Here is a 23,563-nt window from a genome sequence, read left to right as displayed (position 1 = left end):
CAATGTGATTTTCTATCGTGCAATTGCGACTTTAAGTCACAATGCAGCTTTATATCTCACAATTGTGCCTTTGTACCTCAAAATGTTTTATTTTTTAATCTCGCAGTTGCGACTTTATATCTCACAATAGTAACTTTACCTCAGAATCGTGACTTTATATTGTGCATCATTTATTTCTTAGTTTAAACTTTCTCGCAATTACCTTTTTCATTTTCTACTCTGAGGTGGAAACAACCTTCCATACTGTTGGCCATTCAGTTGTAAAAATTAGGATGTGAAAAGCTAAAATGGATCTTCCAACAGCACTTGTGCTGTAAGCTCCTAGTGGAAACAGGTCTACATTAATCAGACCGAACTGTTGAATCCAGACAGTGAGTCAGCTGCTGTCAGGAGCAATAGTGAGTTCTCATTGTAAGTGTAGGTGCGTTTGTGGAGCATGAGGTAAGTCCTTCCATGTGCTGTCCCAGATCTGAACGTCTGAAAGAGTGTTAGTATGAGGAGCCTCTTCCCGTTTAGTCACTCAACCACTCACAGACAATCACAATCTCTGGAATGCATGTGTCAGGTGCTGACATGTAGTTTACGACAGTGAAGTGTGATCCTTGGGGGGGGGCTGGTTTGGAAAGAATTGTTTAAGCTTCACATTTTGGTGATGCAATTGGGGTTCATTCGTCTTTAGGTGCCGTGCAACAGTGGAAGGACGCAATCTTCCAAACGCTCTGGAAAACCGACAGGAAAACATCTGTATGAAATGGAAGCAGAAGAGTTACATGTGGTTGATTTGTAACAAGCCCAGAGGGGAGGGAGAGGCGGTCTAATGAGATGACGTTATCGGAGTTGCTGTGGGAAACTTGAAAGAAGAAATTCCTGATAAAGCTTGACTCTGTTTCGTCAGCAGGTATAGAGACCACACGCTAGTATACCTGATTCATCAAAGTTATCCAGGCAAAAAAAAAAAAAAGCACATTTCCAAACCTGGAAAGTGTGTGGTGAGCCAACACGTCAATGTGCCGCCAGAGAGTTTGCTGTAACGCAACCCGCAGCAATATTTAGTGCATATTCTGTGCTAAGAAATGAAAACTAAATATGCACTCTCATACAGTCGTTCCTAAGGGATAATGAGACGTCTGGCTCTGAAATCGGAGAACTCACTCCCCATTGCGCGTTCCCAAGTGCCAGAACGTTCACTGTAATTTACCAAAAGTGGCTGCTGCTGCTGCCATAAAGCATGTGTTTAACATTCCAGCCCTTTTCTCAAGGCTTGTGTGTGCCTTTTATACTCCCTTTCTTTTGCTCTTGCTCAACTTTGCATGGCTAAATTTGAGCACAAGTATGATGCGTCTTTGCCTTACTTCACATGAGGATCATCTCTCTCCCTCAGAGACACCCAAAGTCCCAGGCAGGAAATGGGAGTTTACATTGGCCTGACTTTGCAGGGAGAGAACAAGTGGGCTCAAGTGTTCAGTGACTGCAGCGGAGCCCCATCCCCCCACCCAAGATTCCCTCCTACGCCTGCTCTCCCACTCAGTCAGGGGGAGAGCGCTGCAAGGGCCTTGGCCAAGACTTGGGGCTCGGGGCCTGGGATACAGGAAGAAGCTGTCAGCCTCTTATAAACACGAAGGGTTTTGCACCCACGACAAACTAGCGCCTGAGGGAATGCTCCAACGCCGCCATACTGTCTGTGTCAAACCGACTGAATGCAAAAAGTCACGCGTTTCTCACCACAGGTATTCTAAACTTCATTACAAGCATCTCTGCTGTTAGTACCTCAGAACGCTGTTATGTCTCCTGTGTCAGAAGGTGAAGGCACTCATTGGCCAGTCAGTCGATGAATTAACAGACAGAGTTCAAGTATGAAAGAAACTGCTTTCGGACCGCCTTCCAAGGCACTGTAACGTCACATCTGATGATCTATAACAGTGGCTCTGAAACGGTGGTAACGCCGTTGTGGTATGTGGAGGACGTACACAGCACGACTCTGAAAAATCACAACAAAAATGAAGTGTATATATTATTTTTTTATAAGAAACCCCTAAAAAAAGTGTATATTTTATTGTAATTTTCAAAAAAATCAATCAAGTGTATATTATATAAATGTGCATATTTTAGTGTATATTTGATACATTTCAGAAAAATCACTACAAATTTTTTATTTATTTAATATATATATATATATATATATATATATATTTATTAAATAAAAAAAATTTTGTTGTGATTTTTCTGAAATGTATCAAATATATATATCAATTACTTAAATATATATATATTACAAATTAGATGCGAATTTCAAGAGACTGATGGGGCTTAACTACTGTTTGTCTTAACTACGGCAATATATATATTCAAAATATAGCATTGTGTTGCTTGAAGTTTCCGCTGAAAGCTATTAAAAAAAAAAAAAGGTACTGTGCTTTGATCTGCAAAAATGTTCATTTATAAATTAACATGCTGGTTTCAAATGCTCCGTCAGACAGCATTGTTATTCTTTCAAACAAATGCCAGACCGCAAGATCAGAATTGTGGGAAATCATAAGCATCGAAGGACACATCTGTGCCACCTTTAAGATTTACCAGATGGAGGCATTTAAGTGGACAGATCTACAAATAATGGATTCAGACATGCCTTGATGACTTCCTACTTCCATATACTACATTTTCAGGTTCTGGACACAATCTATGCAATCGAGTGTAATTCCTTTCAGATTTATTTTCTTTATTTCAGGTTAACACAAGTACAGAACACACTTATGAATCAGCGGCATAAGAAACTGAGCGCAGTTTAATGTCAAAGTTTTGTTTATTTGTAAGGATGTAGGACTTGACAGATGAGAGAAGCACACATTTCTATCTCAAACTTCACCTAACATAACCCAAATCTTTCAATGTCTGTCCATCAGATGTGCCCTAGTACGAGCACTGAGACTAATTACAGACAGATACTTCTGCATCAACTTCTCCGAGGTCTCCCATGAACAATAGCATCTAAACAAAACCACCAAACAAAATGCAAACAAAGGCCCTCATCTCCCTCTCCAAAAACTTCACAGTTTGCCAGAGGGCCGCTGAAGAAGCGGAGAGACCTTATTACAGAATAATGAATCACACACTCACTAAGTCACAGGGTTGCTGAAGATGAATGTGCTCTCTGTTGGTTTTCCTGGAGCTGCGTGTTTACTAACCAATGACGCAGGCTGCACTTGATCAGAGACATGTGTTTCTGAGGTCTCAGTTCCAGTGAGAAGCGAGGGGAAGGAGAGCCGAGCGCGAATGTGTGGCGCCTGGGCTCCCTTGGCCCCGACTCTGCCACACACACAGGGGTTGGGGTAACTGTGGGGGTCATGCTGAGAAAAATAAACCGTGTAAACCTCAGGACAGGAAGCAGACTGCAGCGAGGAGATCCACATTAAGCGAGAGCATGAAGCCTCTAATTTCAGTCCATGCACTGATTTTGAACCTCAAATCAAACGCCAAAATTCATTGCCAAACACTCAGAGGTGCTCTAAAAGCATCTCATAGTAACCTTCCTAATTATATCTATTGAACCTAAAGGTCTTCCCACTAGTGGTACCAGCTATTGCAAAAATGACTGTTATTAAACAGGTTTCACTGCTGTTTTACAGCCATGCAACAGGTAGTCCTAATGTTTAATGTTTGTACACAATACATTTACCTTGTTAAGTTATTCAACTTATGTGTAAAATGGTTACAAATGCATTTGTTACATATAAACGTAGATTGGTCTAATTTGATACTAGAAAGTAAGACTGATTGCCCCTTGACTAACTGCTAGTTGGTCATAGTACTTAAGACACAGTCTTAACATATTGGCTATGTTTATGCAACTGGCCCCAGAGTCCCGACTGTGAACACAGGAAATCTCGCAAAATTTCTCACGGTCAAACGTGACTTTAGAGTAAACAAACGGGCAAGAAGAAATGACAATAATAGTGTTTGGACTGCTTTTTACAGAAACGATACGGGTGAAGTCGTGTTATGTTTCCGTCAGCTCAGTTTCTGATTTGGTATCGTTTTGTTCCAAGCAACAATCTACAGACTGTGTGCGCATTGGTGCTCGGGGTTCCCCTGACAAAGCAGGATCTCTGATCTGAATATTCAACATGTTGTATATATTTATGATTTGAGATCGGTGCGGCCCCCACGCTCTTCCGTGCAGATTCAATCCCTCTTAACACACCTCACACCACAGGAAAATCTGATAAGATAATCTATAGAACCATCGAGATGATTGTGATACCTATGATTGCGTGAAGGGGAGAGTTGGGACCAAAATCAGCCTGATTTTATTATAGTGTGTTGGTGACTTAAGAAGACATTTGTAATTAACTTCACTGCAAAAAAAAAAAAAAAAAAAAAAATTTGATTTTTATGGAAAAATATGAAAAAGTGAAAAAGATTTATTTAATATAAATGTACTATATTGTTTATTGTTAATTCATTTTCATTGATTAATGTTAATTAACATTAATGTTAATTTATATAGCTTGAAATATTATGTAGAAATGAACTTAGATTAATAATTGCTGTAAAAGTATTGTCTTTTGCCCATTCATTGTACCTAATGCATTAACTAAAAAGTAACCTTATTATAAGGTGAAACAATAATGTTGTGATGGCCGACCCTTTGGGGCAGTTCAGACAGACTGCAATTCCATTGGCTGCCACTATAGTGTAGAAATCACATGCTTTATCTTTAAGGTCTAATAGACTAACAATTCCTCAGAAGGCTTTTGACATATTGTACCAATTATGATTTAAGACCATGACCCACACCACTTACTCTAAATATCCTTGTCAATTGCTTAAAGTCATGTAGAAATGCCTAATGACTCAAGACTAAAATTCTTGCCAGAACAAGAGAAACATCCTTGACTGTAAAAATGAATGTAGGCGTTAGCTGAAAAACTAAGCGAGAGGGAAGTGAGGCACATGGAGGATGCAAGTCCAATTTTAGGTCTGGCTCGCAGGTCGTACTTAACTTGTTCCTGAGCGTAGCGGCTTGTATCCTGTGCTCAGCTCCCACTGCCCAGGCTTTTCCTCACACATGCGGAGGGAAAAGAGTGCCATTATTCACAGGCTCAACCCCAGATGGACAAGTGTCAAAACTTTACTGTTAGATCAATGGTACCTCACGGCATTTCGAGACTTTAACTCTTGAATTTCCTGTTGTCGTCGACCTGTAAAAGGGGGCGTGAACTACAGACTGGGTGTGTTCTGAACAACTGTCCTTCAAATATAAAGAACAAAAATGAATGCATGACTGATGAAAAGCTGTTTAGAAACCGGAATCGCGTGGGGAGGCTCTCAGTTTACCGAACTAACTAAACAATTTAACACAAACTAACACTCAAGCATACACAGTATCTACAGCTGTCATATAGCATCATGCAACCCACCAGCACCTTCCCCCAACACAAATACATACGTCCAGGGGTGGTCTTTTGTTGCAGAGAGACCAAACAAGCAGCAGCCCAGTAATGACGAGAAGCCTTTTGCAACCTCACAGTCACCCTGATCTACAGGCAGTCTCTAATCCTCATATGAGGCATCGTTCTGATCTTCTCATCCTGTTGTTTGGAGGAGTCTGACAACCCACAATCTCTAAACTAACATATTATGAGAGGGGGGGATTCGCTCATTAATGTCAGAGATCTTAAGCAGGAAATGAGATGAAACTCCTCCAAAACTCACAAACACACGCATTCATATTCTCATACATGCAAGCAGGGGTGCAACAAGCGGTATGTGAGATTTGACTCCGGACATCCCTCTTTTGGGGGGTTTAAAAGGCTCATTATCGTGAATATAATGTTTATGTATTTTCTGCATATTTTTCTCTGGGCCCCCAAGAGAAAATGGCCCCATATGCGTTGCATATCAAGCATAGCCCATATTTTCGCACCTTCTAAAATGAATGAATACATGTTATACAAAGCAGATCTTCTTGCCATCTTGTTCTCTTCTGTCAGTTTAACAACTCTCATGCTGAAGTGATTAGACTGCAGCTTGTTGTTTTCCCTTCCCAAAAGTAAAAAGGCTTCACGCAAAGAATGCTGAAAGTCTTGCCACCCAACTGAGCTTTGGGTTATAGGAATGCTGGCTTGCCTTGAAATATAAGGACTGTAATGAGCCATGAACATACGGACTAAAATCTAAAATTTCTCAAAGGTAAAGTCACCCGTTTTTAAATATTGTCATGGTGTGTAGACCAAAGCATTTTCCTATATTCAGATCCTTTACTCTCTTTGACATTAGTTTGCGATTCAGAGACTCTGTGGTGACCGTGAAATCTAGAAAGAGAGGGAGATCTAATAAGTGAACCTTGGGAGGACATTTATAATTAAGTTTACTGCAACAACAAATTTTTTTTAAAAAGGAAGTAAAAATATCCATACATCCCTTAAACAAGATCTGTCCTCGAGAAGCAAAACTCTGTTAAAAACATAATAAGAGGTGTTTTATAAGATGTTAAACATAATACATATACATACAATTAATAAATACATGTTATAATATAATAATATTTTTAATAAATAAAAGAAAATCCTGTTTTAGGTGGATTTTATGCTTAGAACAATGGAGTACGAGAAATAATGATATTAATAAATGTAATTAACATTACTTTTATAACCTTTACAATTAATAACTATTTTATTTAAAACACAACTTAGTTCTGAGTTCACCAAACTGATAATAAATAATAAAAAATAAAAATATAAACCTTATACAACAATATCTTGTTCAGATAAGATGTTTAGATATTTTTCCTGAAAAAGTCAAAGATAGTTATTAAGAAAATGCTTTTTTGCCATATTATAAAAGGTATAGGATTCATCATCATCTTTAGTGCTGGGTAACATAAGTATAAGAATCGCTCTTCCTCTTTTGCTTCTATGTTCACTTACAACACATACACAAAGGTAGTTGTGTGTTTAAGTGGACCGCCGGGCCTTTCACAGCACTGTTTTAATGCAGAGCTCTATCAAAAGAACCCTGTCTCTCACTGGAACGCTAAATGAATGACACTCGCCCACCATGCCGGACATTCACACCTTAGATCAAAGAACTGTAGGATAACGGCTTTTGCTCACATACCAGTAAGCTTCAGCCAGCCCTCCTCCAACCACCCTCACTTTTAACACCCCAGTGATAAGTCTGAAGTGGGCAAATGGCACAAACACCTGTCTGCAGTTCAAACACTGTCATCGTCCTTGTGCAATCACCTGTCGGCCATCAGCTGTGAAAAGGATTCTCACTTTTACGAAGCAGGAAGGGGATTTTCATTGTCTCTGTGATATGGTCGGTTTGTTAAGTGGTTTGAGTCTATGTGCATGGAGCAGAGAGCTTGAATCCCCCTCTAAATGGCCCTTTACAAAACAAACACTGGTGTTTGCTTAGAAAGATGCATTAAATGCATGCATTAAAGAGTTGGTTGACACCTAACTGAACTTTTGTGTAATGCAACTTTAAAATAGTCCCCAATTTCTTTTTAATTCAATTGTGTAGGTACACTTACTCGAGAGAAAAAAAAAAAAGTTTAATGTGCACAATGAGAACTAGTGTTGTAAATCTCAACAGAGTCAGAGAGAGGAAACGCAGAAAAGAGAGATGAGGAGAACAAGAGAACATCAGAGGGTTGAGGGAGGAAATCCCACAGCAACCTGACCTCCATTTGAGCCAACATTACACATGAGTTCACCTACTGTCTCTCTTTCCCTTTCTCTCTCTCTGGGTGTGGTAGGTACATCAAAAGCTCCATGTCTCTATAGACTATTCCCATTTAGGACATTTTGGCAAAAACAAGCAAGGTGGCACCGGCTACTAAAACACAGGCAATTTTTGAAACAAACATCTAAACAAAGCACACAATTATATGTCTCCCATATAAACACGCACAAAACCGAGCAAGTGCATTCCCACAGTCTTGCGAAGCAGCAGAGATAGAGGTATCTTAAAGCGCTGCATTCCTCTGCACTCATCCACAGTAGAGGAAACAGAGCCCTCTCTATCATCTCCTCATTCAGAAAACTCATGGTCTGCATGTGATTTCAATATGGACACGGCAAGTCAACTGAGGGTCTGTTCACATTCATGCTAATGCGAGCGCGGCTGTTGATACGTTTCAGCGGGAAATGAAACAAATCTTTTGGAATTTATATGTTCTTATATTTGTAACAAAGAGATCAACAAGCAAACTAAACAAATATGTTATTTTGGAAAAGGAAAACGCATGCTCAGATTTGTCCTGTATCAAAGAAAACGAATAAAATAAATATTTAATGGTCTTGTTTTAAGAATTCTTAGACTTTTTCCTGGAGGACATGGCAAAAATTATTAATTCAAATAAATAAGTTTTTTTAAATGTGTTATATTGATAGGGAAAGGTTTGTCTTGGGAATTTTATGGTTAAAACAAGAAGAAAAAAAAAGTAATAATAATAAACAAAGAAAAAAATTATATGAATAATATAATATAATAGTGGGGTAAGAAAAAAAAATGTACAAAATATATAAAATGTATAATATAATATAAAAGGATTTCCTTGTTTTAAGGATTCTTATACTTTTTACTGCAAGACAGGACAAATCTATAAATTAAAGAAATGATTTTTAAATGTGTTTTATTACGTTTTAAAGCTTGCACTGATTTGTCTGGTACGTTCATCTAAACTTTGGTCAAGTGGCACTGAAACTCTTCAGTCAGCCTGAACGGACTTCTTTTACTTACTAAATAACTGTTACAAGGTTCTTCTTATACCTGCTCTCACAAGAGCATAAAAAGCGCTCTGTCTTTTCCGCAAAGGCAGCATATTAGTGTTAGTGAAGGATATGGCAAGTGCAGTGACGGGTGGGGGTGGCCGAGGCACCTTGCAACAGCTGGACTGAATTAGCCAGGGGGATCGGGGGGTGTGGGGGGGCTCTGAGACTGCTGGCGCCAGGAGCAGGCCAGCAGGTCAGGGTGGATGAAGATTACCAAAACACAAGCGGGCAGCCATGCCCTGCGGAGGGACGGGGAGGGGGGGAGCAGGGGTTCCTGGCTCACAGGCCTTCAGCTACAGGATGGGGCGGCAGGAGGACTTCCACTTCCTGTCAGATAACCCTTTCCTGTCCATATGACATCCAGAGAAAGAATGCCTAAAAAGAAAAACAGTGGATGCAGATATTCACGTGATAATGAAATATCGAACAAGGCACCGTTCTTGTCTGAGCTAATGTTGTTAGCAGCTTTTTCTGAGCTTTTTCTTTCCCGTCATAGTTCATATCCGTGAGCGAACATGACATGAAATCAAGATATTTAGAATTAGTGGGAGAACGGAATGAAAACAGAGAGAACATTGCTGTGAAGATCTAAATATAGACGTTTTATTAGATTTGGAAGCCAAATGGTTATGTATAAACACACTTAGCCATCATGTCTGGATGTGAAGTGGGGAATGTTCAAGAACAAATTCCATATGAGGTAGAGAAACACAGACATTACGGAGAGACATTGTAGGCCTGTAAATTCAGTTTCCAACATGCAAACACTTTTTGTACAGTCTATGGCAAACACTCTTACCAAACTACTTTTGGTATCATAATTTGGTGTCACTGCTAAAAGAGGATCTATAATACAATTGCAAACTTACAAATACAGAAAAAAAAGTGTGTATGAAAGCTTTGTAAAATTATGGTAAATTTCAGTCTATGAACAATGATTTACTCTCTTCAGTTACCTTTACGGTTAAAGTGGCACATGGGGCCATCTAGTGGCCGACTACAATATAGCATCCCTACAAATAGTGCTAATTAAAATGATAAAGATCTCACAGCTCATTTTGATCGTCATTTAGTAAAGGTATTTCCATTCAAGTGACTTTAATTAACAGTGCAGTAATTACATAATCAGACCTGGAGAGTCCTAGGTTAGTAGTAAGAATTTTCATTAGTCATAAAGACTGTGTTCCATCATTGTTCGACTGGACAGAATGTATTTTAGAAGACTTGACTGGGCACTGTTCTGTATTTCATCAGTAGTCTTAAGTCTAGTGTAAAGAGCAACATGTCCAAACACTTAATCTATCGCATAGCCACACCTGCACAATCGCTATCTATCAATACCAGTAACTAGACAATACCAGTAGATGGCGCCAAACGCACCTCACTTCAGTACTGGGACAAAACCAAGACATAGCGCTGAAATACTGTACGTTTATTTACAAAGACATTATTTTGGATTACTCTGATTAACATGTTCGGAGTTAGCCTATTCATGATTATAATGGTCCAGCCTCCTGTATAACAAGTTTTCTCACAATTATCTTTTTTATTTTATTACTTATAATAATAATTCTGAAATTTGACAAATATATGAAAACAACAAGGATTTTTATTTGCAAAAGCAATTTTCATAAATTGTCACAACAGAAAATCTGACAACAAAATAAGTTGCTAGCTATGTTTGAAGTGAATTATATAAAATCCCAATTTTTCCCAAATGTTTTATTTTATTTCAGTGATTGGGATGGCACACAGAAAATATAAGTAGGCTATAGTTAAAGTTATTCTGCATTTGTGTTAGATACATTCTAGTGATCGTGATTCATTTCAAAGTAGAGAAAAAGGCAGGTCAAATTGTGGGACCTGTTTTGTCTTGAAAATCAGTGCCCTGATGTGCAGAAGTTATCGAAAAGCACAAGCTACATAAAAATGTTACTCTGCAGCGACATTATATTTTATAACAATGGCCTGTAACTAAAACTGGATGTCATATGTGCACAGCTTCTCAAGTATGCTCCCAATTGTCAGTTTAATATCATTAAGTGCAAAATGAACACCTAATTCACTAGAAGGGTCTAGTGACACTGCTCAAATGCCTGAGTCTCTGCCAATAAACAGCACTTCTCAAGATGCTTTGGGGTTCACACCAACACCCCACAATGTTAGAAGTGCAAGTGACACAACTGACACCCTTTCTCTCACTGTAGATAGATATCAAGCCCCTGAGGGATGCCATTACACGTGTCAAAGTAGTATTGCCATAATTTCCTGCCAAGCTGTATATTAGACATAGTGCTAAAGCAACTGAACTACCAGATTTCCAGGGTTATGTTGTGCTGCAAACATCTTCCATGATGTATTCATTTACAGGTGCAAATTCTCACATGAAGGCACAAAAATGACTGTAAATGCTTAAATATCATTAAATGTATTTTGGTATTTATACAGATCTTTTTAGACATATTAACTGAGGGCAAATTAAATTTAAAAATGCAGTTTGAACTTTCAGGTTTTTGTATTAACGTACAGAAAAAGCCATTTAAATGTTTTTATTATATTGTATCCAAATGATGAATACACAGTAAGGGGCAGTAAGATTGTTTATTCTTATTAAAAAAAAAAAAGTCCGTTATGATTACCACGCCTGCACTTATTTGATCAAGAATAGAGTAAAACTAATATTGTTGAATATTATTGTAATATAAAATATATTTTGAAATGTAGTTTATTCTTCTGATAGCACTGCTGAACTTTCATCATTACTCAAGTTTTCAGTGTCACATGATCTTTCAGAAATCATTCTAATATGCTGATTTGCTGCTCGCGAAACTTTATAAGATCAGTTGTGCTACTTGATATTTTTGTGGAAACCATGATACATTTTTTTTCAGGATTCAATAGACCGTTCAAAAGAATAGCATTTATTTAAAATAAAAATCTTTTGTAACTTTATAAATGTCTTTGGACCCACTTCCTTGTTCTTTTTTATTTTGCTAAATACACATTAAAAAAATGATTACACAACACAGTGTGAAAGGCCTATCCGAGATGTGACTGCATGCCGTTTTATAATGATTTAGATTTAATGACCTGAAGTGCTCTGCTGCTCCTGCATATCTATTTGCAAAAACACCATTCACATATAGAATCATGAATTAGACATTTTGCTGTACTTAAGTTTTATGCTAATGTGGCCATGCCTCTGCTGCTTTAGGACTCATTCAAACAACATTAAAAGACAGTTTAAGCAATGCAGTGCCCTCTATTGATGGAAATGCCTAAATGTTTTGACTGGGGTTATATTGCCTATTTAAAGTCACAGTGAAATCAAAATGGACAATATTATTTTATTTTATGGAATATTGCCGTATTTATTATAAATAATTTGAGATGATCCATGCACATAATTTTTTTTTATTCATATGCCATTGTAATCTTTAATCAAAATAACTTCCCCTGCCCCTTGCCACGACATCTATTCTCTTCTCTGATGACCGGTTTACTGGTCACGTGACACTCATATGAAATCACAGCAATAGCAAACCACAGCATCCAATTAATTTCCGATGGACAAAATCGAGTCTCTCTCAAACTTTGTTTGAAGATGAAGTGCTACGCACAGGCTAAGACAGCATTGGCTATGACTTGACAACAAATTCTACACCATTTCTACAGCAGACGCGACAAAGCGACTGTTCAAATCTATTTGTTCTTCATGTCAGTAGCACAATATAGTGCTTGGAGTACGTCAAAAATAAAACAGGGCATCAGTTTACTGTCTGGGATTTAGCATCACTGATTATAATGGGTTCTATTTGCTTTTGCCGCGTCTCACCGCTTGCGTCTTGTGTAGACACTGTGTAATAATACACTCTTCTCCGCTCCTCAAATGCATAAAACATTAGCCTTTACAGTGTTTCTTGAGTAAGGAAAACACTACTTACTCAAACATCCAGTAGTTTATTTACCCTTGCATTGCAAACAAGCAGAGACGGTCCAAACTGTGTGCGGCACTTCATTCACAATAGAGGCGGGGTGGAGTTATGAGGTTTTACAGACAGTTTGAGGATCCAATGGAGTTACGAGGTTTGGTCACAAGCTCTTTTTAATACTTTTCATTGGTTAAATCTAAAAAATAAAAAATAAAAATGGGTGACCAATAGTAAAACCAATAGATTTATATAAAAAAAAATGGAGATATATGGTTTCGGGCCGACAGCTTATTAGGAGTTTTGTGTTTAAAACTAAAGATGGGATCAAATGTTCAAATAAAGATAAGAGAATGATAGAAAAATAAAACACATGCTTCACAGTTCAGATGCTGCTCTTTAGTCTTTGAGAAAGGCATGCTGAAAGCCATCTGTGTCATGGGCAGGCTGTGTCTGCGTTTAAGCAGTTGCTCCATGAGACAGGTGCCACAGTCTCCCGGGACGTTTCAGAGGCGCAGGGAGCAGAGGCAGAGTAAACTGACTTCAGTAGTGGACAAACCCCCCTGCATTCCACACCACCTTACAGATTAACTGTGGCCTCTGGCATGTGAATCACTGCCCTCGTAAGGTTCAGAGGAACCATGGTAAAAGCCATGAGGTGGACAATGTAAAATGTGTTTATACCTCACTCATGTAATGTGCATGCTGTCTTCAGGTAACCTGCCACTCAGCAAGAAATGCCAATTAGCAAGGTCTCCATATTAGCAAGTTATCAGAGCAACAACTGGTTAGACAAATGAATCAGGTTTTAAATTTCTTAACAAGACGATGAGGGTGCTTTTACTTTATGCCGAGCGTTTATATTATTTGGTTACTTTAAGTAGCTTAAATAAAACTTGTTAGATAATCCAAGTCTGTGTTATTTATGGCTATCAAAATTAAACGTAAGATTGCTCTGGAAAAATATCTATTGTGAAAAAGGATCACTGGGTAAAAAGATACACTTAATAATGATAATAATAATAATAATAAATCTATATTTTTCAGAAAATATTAGAATAATTTGCTTGTTTAACCCCCTGGGGTCGACAATTGCGCCAGCGCAATATGCTCGCATTTTTTCTTATCAGTGCAAAAGAGACTCGAAGGGTTATTATTAGGGTCAGGGTTATTATTAACTATTAAAACATTTTTGTTAACTGAAATGAAACTGAAATAAAATAAAATAGTATATAAAAAATTAATTTAGAAACAACTTTAGAAATAAAATAACTGAAACAAGTTTAAACAATAAAATTGCTAACTGGAATAAAACAAAAAATGAACTAAAAAGGTTAAAACATTTTTTTTTTTTTTTTTATAATAATAATACCTAAATAGAAAAAAAAAACCTAATTTGAAAAACTAATAAAAATGACAAAAGCGCATAGTAACTTTACAAAAAATAAACTGAAATTACAATGAAATCTGAAAAATTTAATTAAAAATATTAAAATTAAAAATATTAATAAAACCCTACTAGTATATACAGATAAAAATGACACTGGTTTCAGTACAGTAACATAATAATAGTATTATAAAAGTCTTCATACTTTTTTCACACAGTATGAAAACATAGCTTTTATTGCTTATATCTTTTTTAATTAGCATTTCTATTTAAGGAGAAGGTCCTTTTCAAGGGGATTATCATATTAGGGGGCCCTTGGCTTCAGAAAAAAAATAAACCTCTGGTGTAGATCATTTAAATGAAATAAAAGCGAAACAACAGTTGTTGCTGCCTCCTAAAACGATTTACAGTACTATCCCTTTAAAAGCCTCCATGATTTCAACTGTGTAAAATGAAAACCTCATCAAGGAGGACAAAAAGCACCAGTTAATCTTCCTACAACAGTTATGTTGATGATCATCACCACATCAGAATGAAGTAGTCTGGGGACGCTTAATGCATTACTGAAACCAGGCAGGGATTTTCTGCGATATCCCAAAGTGCGTCCGCTTGTCTGCATTGGTTTAGATAAAGCCACGTGGCGGTGAGATAGCCGAACAAAGGCATGTCATGACAGGACATAAATAGAAAAACAGCTAAAGATGCTGGTATCCCCAGCTAGGGCCAAAGGCCATGACTTAAACCAGTGAAAGACAGACTATTGTCTAAAGCCACAGTGGTCTTTTTATCCACCACTTGCTTAAAGACTAATTGACTCATTGCCTGTTTGTGTGTTTGTGTTAGGCTCTGCTGACGGTATTGGATGAGATTACCGAAGAGCTGAGGTATTAACTCATGTCTCCTCAATATGCTTTTCCGTCCCCCCTCATATGGATTGACGACTTGCAACAGAGACAGCACAGTTGCCGAAAGGTTTTGTGGACAATCACAGCGATTAGCTGCTGCTAACTGGCACCGGTGCATTCTCATCTAAAGGCCGAAGGCACCATTTTATTTGAAACACTGACATGCGTTACTATTTTTCCTATTACCACTTGCTGGGCTGGGCGTTTATTTGAATTATCAGGTCTTACGTGACAAATTAGGTATGTATGTGTGGTGGTCTACCCCCTTAAAAGTCTGTGTGTGCCTGTAAATCTCAGCCTCCCTCCACTTCAGTGTCTAAGCCTGCTGGCATTTGGTGCACGATGATCTAAAACAACTGTGACCCAACTGCAATTGCAACTTTGATTCCAGGAATCCCTGTTTCAATGGGGATGATGTGACTTAACTCCACTGTTTCGCAACAACCGATAAACATGCAGATAAATATATGCATGCACAAAAGTCTGGCTCATTTCAAATGTTTCTGAGCTTGTGTTATTGAATTACTGGGGCTATTTAACAGTTATTTGAATCTTCCTAAATGTTGCGTGTACACAGAAGGATCTGAAATGTTACAGACACCCTCTGATTTCATTATCTCTCACGTTTTATCTGTCTGTCAACGTTTTTATGCACAGACTAGCAAGTGAGGCTGTACATAACGCAGCTGCCACACTTATGAAGCGTCCCAGAATAGCCCTCAACTGGCCTGCTATATCTAAATGAAGCGCAAGAAAGTTTCAGTCATCAATGTAACACTCCTTGCTTAGCCAAAAGATAGCTGCAGTCCCAACAACAACAATCATTTGTAGTTATTCCACTAAATTGCCATAAGACTGATAACTATAGCAGTAACAGGTTTCAACATTTCATAGATCATGATGCTATTCATTATGTTCATAATGCTGTCTGCGTCCTGTAAATTTGTCATTTTGCTGAGTGATTTCTTTCTTAAACAATAAGCAGTCTTTAACAATAGCCCTTGTCTATTGCTCTTTGTCAGGAATGTCAGCCTTTGGCATGAGGCAGGGATGGAGTATTCTTGTCTATATCGGGACACTATGAGCCCCCTCCCCTTTTGGTCCACACTCTTTACCCCTTTTCCACATACAAGGACACTGATCTCAAGGTCAGATCCACAGGGGCCGGTGTGTAAAAAGAGGCGCTCCTCTCCAGCACGCTCAGTTACTGCACTGACACCATAGTGGAAAAGTAGCACTGGCTGCCTGCATTATAAGCTGAATTTAGGCCTGTTATTTTAGCACTTTGTCTGGAAAGTTCTGCGCCACACCTGCCGTTTCGTACATCAAAAATGTGAGTCAGCAGTGAAGTGGCCTGGATGTGTGAATTATTGAGAAGGTCTGAAGCCACATGTGATTGCTATCTTAAAGGGACAGTTCACCCAAAATTTACATTTTGTCATCATTTACTCATCCTCATATGAGTTTCTTCTGTTGAACCCAAAAGAAGATATTTTGAAGAATGTTGGTAATCAAACAGTTGACGGTGGGAACTTCCATAGCATTTTTTTTCTACTATGGAAGTCAATGGGTGCCGTCAACTGTCCGGTTACCAACATTCTTTAAAATATCTTCTTTTGTGTTCAACTGAAGAAAGAAACTCATACAGGTTTGGGTGAGTTTTCATTTTTGGGTGAACTATACCTTTAAGAAAATATTTTTTAAAAATTAGCCTGGTGTCTTTTCCCCAAGCATTCATGCTACATTTATGACATTTATGATTTATGAGTTATTGTACTGATTTTCCTTCAACTCAATCATGGAAAGAAAATCCATCTCAATTATGTTGCTATTATCATTAAGAGCAGTGCATCTTGGCTTATATTGGCATGTATTTTTAGCGTCCCATATCATGTCAAGCTCAAGGGACCCTTTAGTAATTTCGTCTAGGGTTGCATTTACTGTGGCCACACACACACACAATGCCTCTCTCCGCTGGCGTTTACAACAAAGGATTCCGCAAACAAGCAATTAGAGTAAGGGAGAAGACCGAACACATGGCCATTATGTTCACCTAATACTTGTCCTGTATGTTGAGGAGAGAATTGTTGACGAGTTATTAAAGAGATGTTAAAGAGCCAATGGTAAGGGTGTTGCTTGTTGCCGCTGAGTGGATCTCTGTAACCTTTATCCAAGCAGGGGCCGGGGGAATTTTGCAGTGACCACAGCCGCTCAGATGATTGTTGGTGTTGAAAACAAAATATAACTCGAAGAAAAGTTATTAACTGTGAAAACTATGAATTATTAACCGTGAAATATGTTAATTATTATTGCATTTATTAAAAACATAAGTGTTAAGTTGATGCATATATGTGTTATAGTAGTTACAAAGCTGATACTGTCTCAATTAGCACTAAACATGCATCTATTTCGATCTGATAATCGGCTTGATTGATATTGTTTGACGATAGTCACAGATAGAAATGATGGTGTTCACAGGAAAAGAAACTAACTAGTTGCTTATAAAAATTACTTATCATTTTACATAACAGGCAATCATTTTGAAGTTAGAAACATGAAACAAATAACAGTTAAAAACATGAAATTAAAAACAGCATATCTCAAAAAACTAATATAATTTTTTATGTTATATTAATTATTAATTATTATATTAAATATTAATTGCTTTTATTGCTGTAGTCTAATGATTGCTGTTTTTACTGTCAAAAAGCTGAAAAAATATAATTTAATTTCACTTCTGTAACTACATAATTATCCAAAATGAAAATGTAAATTTAAAAAAACGTATTGATTAGTTTCTAATCAGTGCCCTCCACTCACTTAGTCTGCATTACAATGCTGCCATAGAAATAACTAAGTTTGGGTTTGGGTAAAGATAAAAATGCGGCTTGCCCTTTTGTGTCAGTTTGGGCACACAGTATAAGCACCAATAGGCGGTGGAGGAGGTGACACATGATAATTTCTGTGACCATGACCTTGGAGGAGATGATAAAAGGAGTTTGGCCACTCCACCCGTTCAGTCCGTGTTAAGGTCAGTTAGCAAATTATGACTGGACACTTTGAATCATTTCATTTAATTGATCATTTGTTTATACTACAATACAGGAATCATAAAATGCTAACAAATCAGACTCTTAAAACTTAAACTTTTATTTTGTGTCAGTAATGCAATGCTTAGTTTTATTACATAATACACCTCCTGGAACATATATTTAATTTCAAATGTAATTGTTTGTGATTATTCCCTCTATGTTAAAGTTTGTAGGCTACTATTTTACTTTTTGTTAACATAATAGCCTACATTTTTAATTTTACTTAATTATTGAATTGTAAGTGTAACCAAACATATTTGTCTTCTTTTAAGGTATCTGGATTTTCTTTTCTTCAGCGAGTAAAGGAGCGTGGATTTATCATCATGTCGAGACTGTTGGATATGAAGGAGTTTGGAGAAGCTGCACCGTTTCTGCGCAAATCCAACCTGGAGCTGCTGGCAGCGCAAACTGTGGCGTTTGATGGTACTTGAAATACATTTTCAAGTGACTTCAACAATTGTTTTACAGCGGATACGAACACTTCAATTCTCTTTGAAATACTTGGCATCTGGTTTACGCGGCTGCTTTTAGGTGTTCGTAATTGCATGTTAGGTTCTTAAACTGTTAATGTTGAAAAGGGCATATTGAAATAAATTTGGCATTGAATACTGGATTCATAGCAAACAAACCAACGATAAACTTTCTCGGCGCATGGATATTGACAGACTTCCTTGTGCGCAGGAAAGAAACGCGCTTGGATACCAGATGAAAAGGACGCGTACATTGAGGTGGAAATCAGGGAGATTGATGGTGACAAAGTCATCGTAGAGACGAAGGATGGAAAGGTAAGACTCTTTAATGGAATTCGATTTATCATGTAAAAACGATCAAATGAGGACATCTGAATTTAATGATTTGCAGATATGCCAAAACAAATTAACTTTTGCTGCATTAATAGGGCTTTAAGTTAAGTGGTGTAGGCTAGAATCAATGCAACTATTAATTAAATGAAATTGTAGGCTAATGTTTTATTGTGCGATAATGACTTGCTGCACTATTCCACCATTTACCTACATAAATAGCCTACATAGACATGAAATGTTGTTTTGAGTTTAAATTATTTTACAATTAGGCTAAGGAAAATAGGCTACCCGCCCTTTACAATGTAAAATGTAATTTACAATGTAATTTAATTATAGGGCCATATTATCATTTTTATTATTAGCTTAACCTGCAATTCAAGTTGGCAATTTTTAAACAATGAACTAGTTAACAACCTTGTTTATCAATGTAACTTGTCCTTTATGTCAAGTCATCATCCAGCACTACTTTGCATTACCTGTTCGACGGTCTTCCGATCAATGTTTTGGTTTTCTTCTAAACCTCGCCATTTATCAAATGTTTTATATTTAGCATAGGCTATATAAACAATGATAATGTTTAGAGTAATTTCTGAGGCTATCAGCTGTAGTGGGCTAGTAACCCGTTTTGAGTCGCCAGATGGCGACATTAACTATTTTAAAGTGTGCTAAAGTCAGCGGAGTGATACGAGAGACATGAAAGTAGCACCGGTATGTTGACATGAGGAACTTTGATCTAGTTTAGCGGTCATTTAAAAATATAAAAATATTTGACAGCTCAATGTGCGATTTGCATTGGCCAATCAGAATTAAAATGTTCAGAGAGCCATGTAATAAGGAATAGGCCTAATAAATAAGTTGGTTTTCCTGTCCCTTGTTATCTAAAACCATGTTCTGACCCTTTACTTTGTATTTATTCCCTATGAATCCTGTAGTGCTTAACTGTCAAGGACGATGACATTCAACAGATGAACCCACCGAAGTTTGACATGATAGAGGACATGGCCATGCTCACACACCTGAATGAAGCTTCGGTGCTCTGTAATCTGCGGAGGCGCTACAGCAGTTGGATGATCTATGTTGGTACCATCACATCACAGCTCAAAGCAAAGAAAAGATCTGCCCTTTCTCACTAATCTTTGATGCCACAAATAACCTGACCGGGGCATTAAACATAGAGGGGCGGCACTATTCATAGAACTTTACAGTCACAGTAATGAATTTAACACTTGCCTTTGCCAAGGGACAAATACAAGTGAATTCCCTACAGGCATGTCCTTTATAACTGCCATATTCAAAGTATCTCATAAAGTCAACTTAGGATTTTCTCAGTTTACGGTTTCCTGAAGTGCATTTAAACAGATTGTGTACATGGGAAAACTAAAATATGGAAGTCTGTATAAATGGAAAAAAAGTTAATAGTGAAGTTAGCATAAAAAATAAAGTCACATTGTAAAATATAACAACACTCTAATGTCAGTTTGTAACTATTTTACATTAAGGTGAATTGGTGGCTAATTCATACGAATTTGTACAATCTCATTAAAATTTTTGCGCTCAATATGCATACGCCTCACTGATGGTTATTTTAGGGGTGGACCTTCTTGCTATTTTTTCCTAAAAAAAATATTTCCGTACTAATCAAATCGTACAAATTCATACGAAATCATCATCTTTTAAAATAGTTACATTTTCTGTGATCGGGCTGTATATAAAAAGTCACATTATGAGAAATAAAGTTACCTTTTTTCTCTGTTTTTATTCTGAGGCTATTTATTTTGTATAAGTTAGGGGTCTTCAGCCCCAGGGGGTCCAACTTCAAGGCATTTGGCAATTATTATTTGGTTATGACTATTTTGGATTTTTAAAAAAAAAAGAATATTAATTTAACTTTAACAAAGCTGAAGTCAAAATTTCGCTAAATGTACCATTGCCATTTTTACATAAAAATGTGTTAAATAAAATTGAATTGTAAAAGTATATTTTTCTTTATATAATGATTATTTTTTTGGCTTTGCAAATGTAAGCATCATCAAAAAAAAGAAGGTCCAGGCTTATAATTCAACCCTCTGCTCCATCTCACTATCCACCTAGATTAAAAAAAAAAGCCTGGCCTAAAGAATTGGTCATTTATTGTGACTAAATACTGTACCTGAGATTAATCTTGTCAAATCCTCTCATGGCAGACGTACTCTGGACTGTTCTGTGTGACCGTGAACCCATATAAATTGCTTCCAGTCTACACGTCCCTTGTAGTGGCTGCTTACAAAGGCAAACGTCGCTCCGAGGCTCCACCTCACATCTATTCCATCGCTGACAATGCCTACAATGACATGTTGCGCAGTAAGTATTAAATTAAAGGATTGCTTGTCTCTTCCCTGCCCTCTACCATAACTTACAGGAGGGATCATTTTCTCCTAACACATTTTATCCAATGGAGAAAAGCCCTTTATGACCTAAAATTGTGTTATTGTTTCCCTACACAGATCGGGATAATCAGTCCATGCTAATCACGTAAGTTTGGACATATCTGTACACATTCTGTATTGTTGCATTAACACACACATTTTCAGTCTGGTAAAACATTTTTTTTTTAATTCTTAGAACAATTTTTCAGATTACTTTTTCTTTTTTTTTTAAAAAAAGAACATTTTGTTGCACTGTTTTTTCTAATGTTCTTTGCTATGGTATTTTTCTTTCTTTTTTTCTTTTTCAATGTCTTGTCACTCAATCATTTCTTGATACTCATAGCGGAGAATCTGGTGCTGGCAAAACGGTAAACACGAAACGTGTAATTCAGTATTTTGCCATAGTAGCGGCCCTGGGTGAGGCGCCAACTAAAAAAGGAGTAAGACAACGCTCTCTCGGTTTCCCTCACATCATGTCCCTCTTCTTTTTCAATCAGCTTTTTTTTTTTACCTCTCATGCTGGCAAGTGTTTGTCATTATCATTTTGAAGTCGTTCCTCATCTAGGTGTCTGGCACAATTTTACAGTGACTTTAGCTCTATGTATTGTAACTTGTTTTTCTATAAATGTAAATGGACATCTAGACTGAGGTTTGACTCTCCCTTTCATTTGCATATGTCTTTGCCAGTTTCCCCAAATGTTTTTGTGGGGTTAACCTGACTCTGTGTTTTCAATAGCTTATCCTCAGCACATCATCTCCTGCATTTTTCCTTCTTGTTCTTGAAGTTTTTCTGTGAAACAAACTTGTGATTAACATTTCAAGCTGGCCCAACATCTTTGTTTCCTAGATTACAGTTTTTACACTCCATTTCAAAATCCATTATTCACGGAATTTTTTTTTTTTTCTGATTATCATAGTTAAATACTTTGTTGTATTTGATGTGAGCTAACAAGATTTTACCCCATTTTTTAATTCTTAACCCATAATAGTCTATGAATTAGCATTTTAAGTAAAACTTAAATACTTAGAAATGGGTAATTTAAAAATGTTACATGCACTTTATGACATTCATATTAAACAATCAGTCTATTTAATATAGAATAGAATAATATAATAAAAATAGAAGCTGAGAAATATGTAATGTTTAACAAAACAAAAATCTTTTTTGTTGCTGTTTTTTTTTTAAAGGCCCCTGCAACTAAAACAGGGGTGAGTATATCTTCATCCGTGGAGAAATACTGCATAAACAGGAACAAATTAAGCAATCAATTATAAAACTACTTCTCCCAGGGTACTTTAGAGGACCAGATCATTGAAGCTAATCCTGCAATGGAGGCTTTTGGAAATGCCAAGACACTGAGGAACGACAACTCGTCCCGTTTCGTGAGTATCTGACACTATATAGACCAATGTTGTAGTTCTTAAGCCTGCTCCTCTCACATACACAAAAAGACTGATTTTACCATACTGTAAAATTAAAATGACTGCATATTATCATGGTGTTCAACCATATGCGTCATAAGATAATACATAATGTGCAAATTCATTTACATTCTTGCTCTGAATTCTTGCTCTAGGGTAAGTTCATCAGGATCCATTTCGGACCAACAGGGAAACTGGCTTCCGCTGACATTGACTTGTGTAAGTAAATTGTTCAAAGAATGATGATGCCCTTCTAGTTCATGTCATTCCAAAATGTAAAACCTGACAGTGCAGTGATTTTTTCAAATTATTTGTATAGATCTACTGGAAAAATCCAGAGTTATATTTCAGCAGCCTGGAGAGAGAAGTTACCACATCTTCTACCAGATCATGTCACAAAAGAAGCCTGAACTTCTTGGTATGATAAATGCTATAATTGTGTATTTTATTGACCTATTATTCAAGAAAATCCTTCATTCATTCTTTCCTTTTCAGACATGCTTCTGGTCTCTTCAAATCCCTATGACTACCATTTTTGCTCCCAAGGAGTGACAACGGTGGAGAGCATGGATGATGGGCAGGAACTTATGGCTACTGATGTAAGCTGTGAAAAATGTATTTTATCACCTACAAAGACCAAATGAAAGAAAAAAAAATAGTCTGCAAAATCATTCTCTTTTTCATCCAGCATGCCATGGACATCCTTGGCTTTACTCCAGAAGAAAAGTACGGCTGCTATAAAATAGTAGGCGCCATCATGCACTTCGGGAACATGAAATTCAAACAGAAGCAGCGGGAGGAGCAGGCAGAGACCGATGGCACTGAAAGTGAGTGTAAATC

General features: G+C 37.2%; 1 protein-coding gene across 2 annotated transcripts in view; it reads left to right on the top strand.

Annotated features, from left to right (window-relative positions):
* Window positions 1-17,948: 17,948 nt before the first annotated feature.
* The window catches only part of myh7ba (myosin, heavy chain 7B, cardiac muscle, beta a), an 18,950-nt gene continuing 13,335 nt past the window's right edge, over window positions 17,949-23,563 (top strand). The window contains exons 1-13 of one of the 2 annotated variants that reach the window (XM_079858056.1): window positions 17,949-18,032; window positions 18,366-18,516; window positions 18,775-18,878; window positions 19,829-19,972; window positions 21,080-21,236; window positions 21,380-21,407; window positions 21,645-21,741; window positions 22,490-22,510; window positions 22,592-22,684; window positions 22,879-22,942; window positions 23,043-23,141; window positions 23,219-23,322; window positions 23,412-23,550. In XM_079858056.1, the coding sequence (XP_079714182.1) occupies window positions 18,417-18,516; window positions 18,775-18,878; window positions 19,829-19,972; window positions 21,080-21,236; window positions 21,380-21,407; window positions 21,645-21,741; window positions 22,490-22,510; window positions 22,592-22,684; window positions 22,879-22,942; window positions 23,043-23,141; window positions 23,219-23,322; window positions 23,412-23,550 (1,150 nt within the window). In that variant the 5' untranslated portion in view covers window positions 17,949-18,032; window positions 18,366-18,416. Of the gene's footprint in view, window positions 18,033-18,360; window positions 18,517-18,774; window positions 18,879-19,828; window positions 19,973-21,079; window positions 21,237-21,379; window positions 21,408-21,644; window positions 21,742-22,489; window positions 22,511-22,591; window positions 22,685-22,878; window positions 22,943-23,042; window positions 23,142-23,218; window positions 23,323-23,411; window positions 23,551-23,563 lie in introns of those variants that run through there. The other variant, XM_079858057.1, reaches the window with a different exon arrangement.

This window comes from Squalius cephalus (genome assembly GCF_949319135.1).
Source record: "Squalius cephalus genome assembly, chromosome: 22".
NCBI classification, from domain to species: domain Eukaryota; kingdom Metazoa; phylum Chordata; class Actinopteri; order Cypriniformes; family Leuciscidae; genus Squalius; species Squalius cephalus.
Note: the sequence above shows the minus strand (reverse complement) of the source record. Positions and strands in the feature narration are given on the sequence as shown.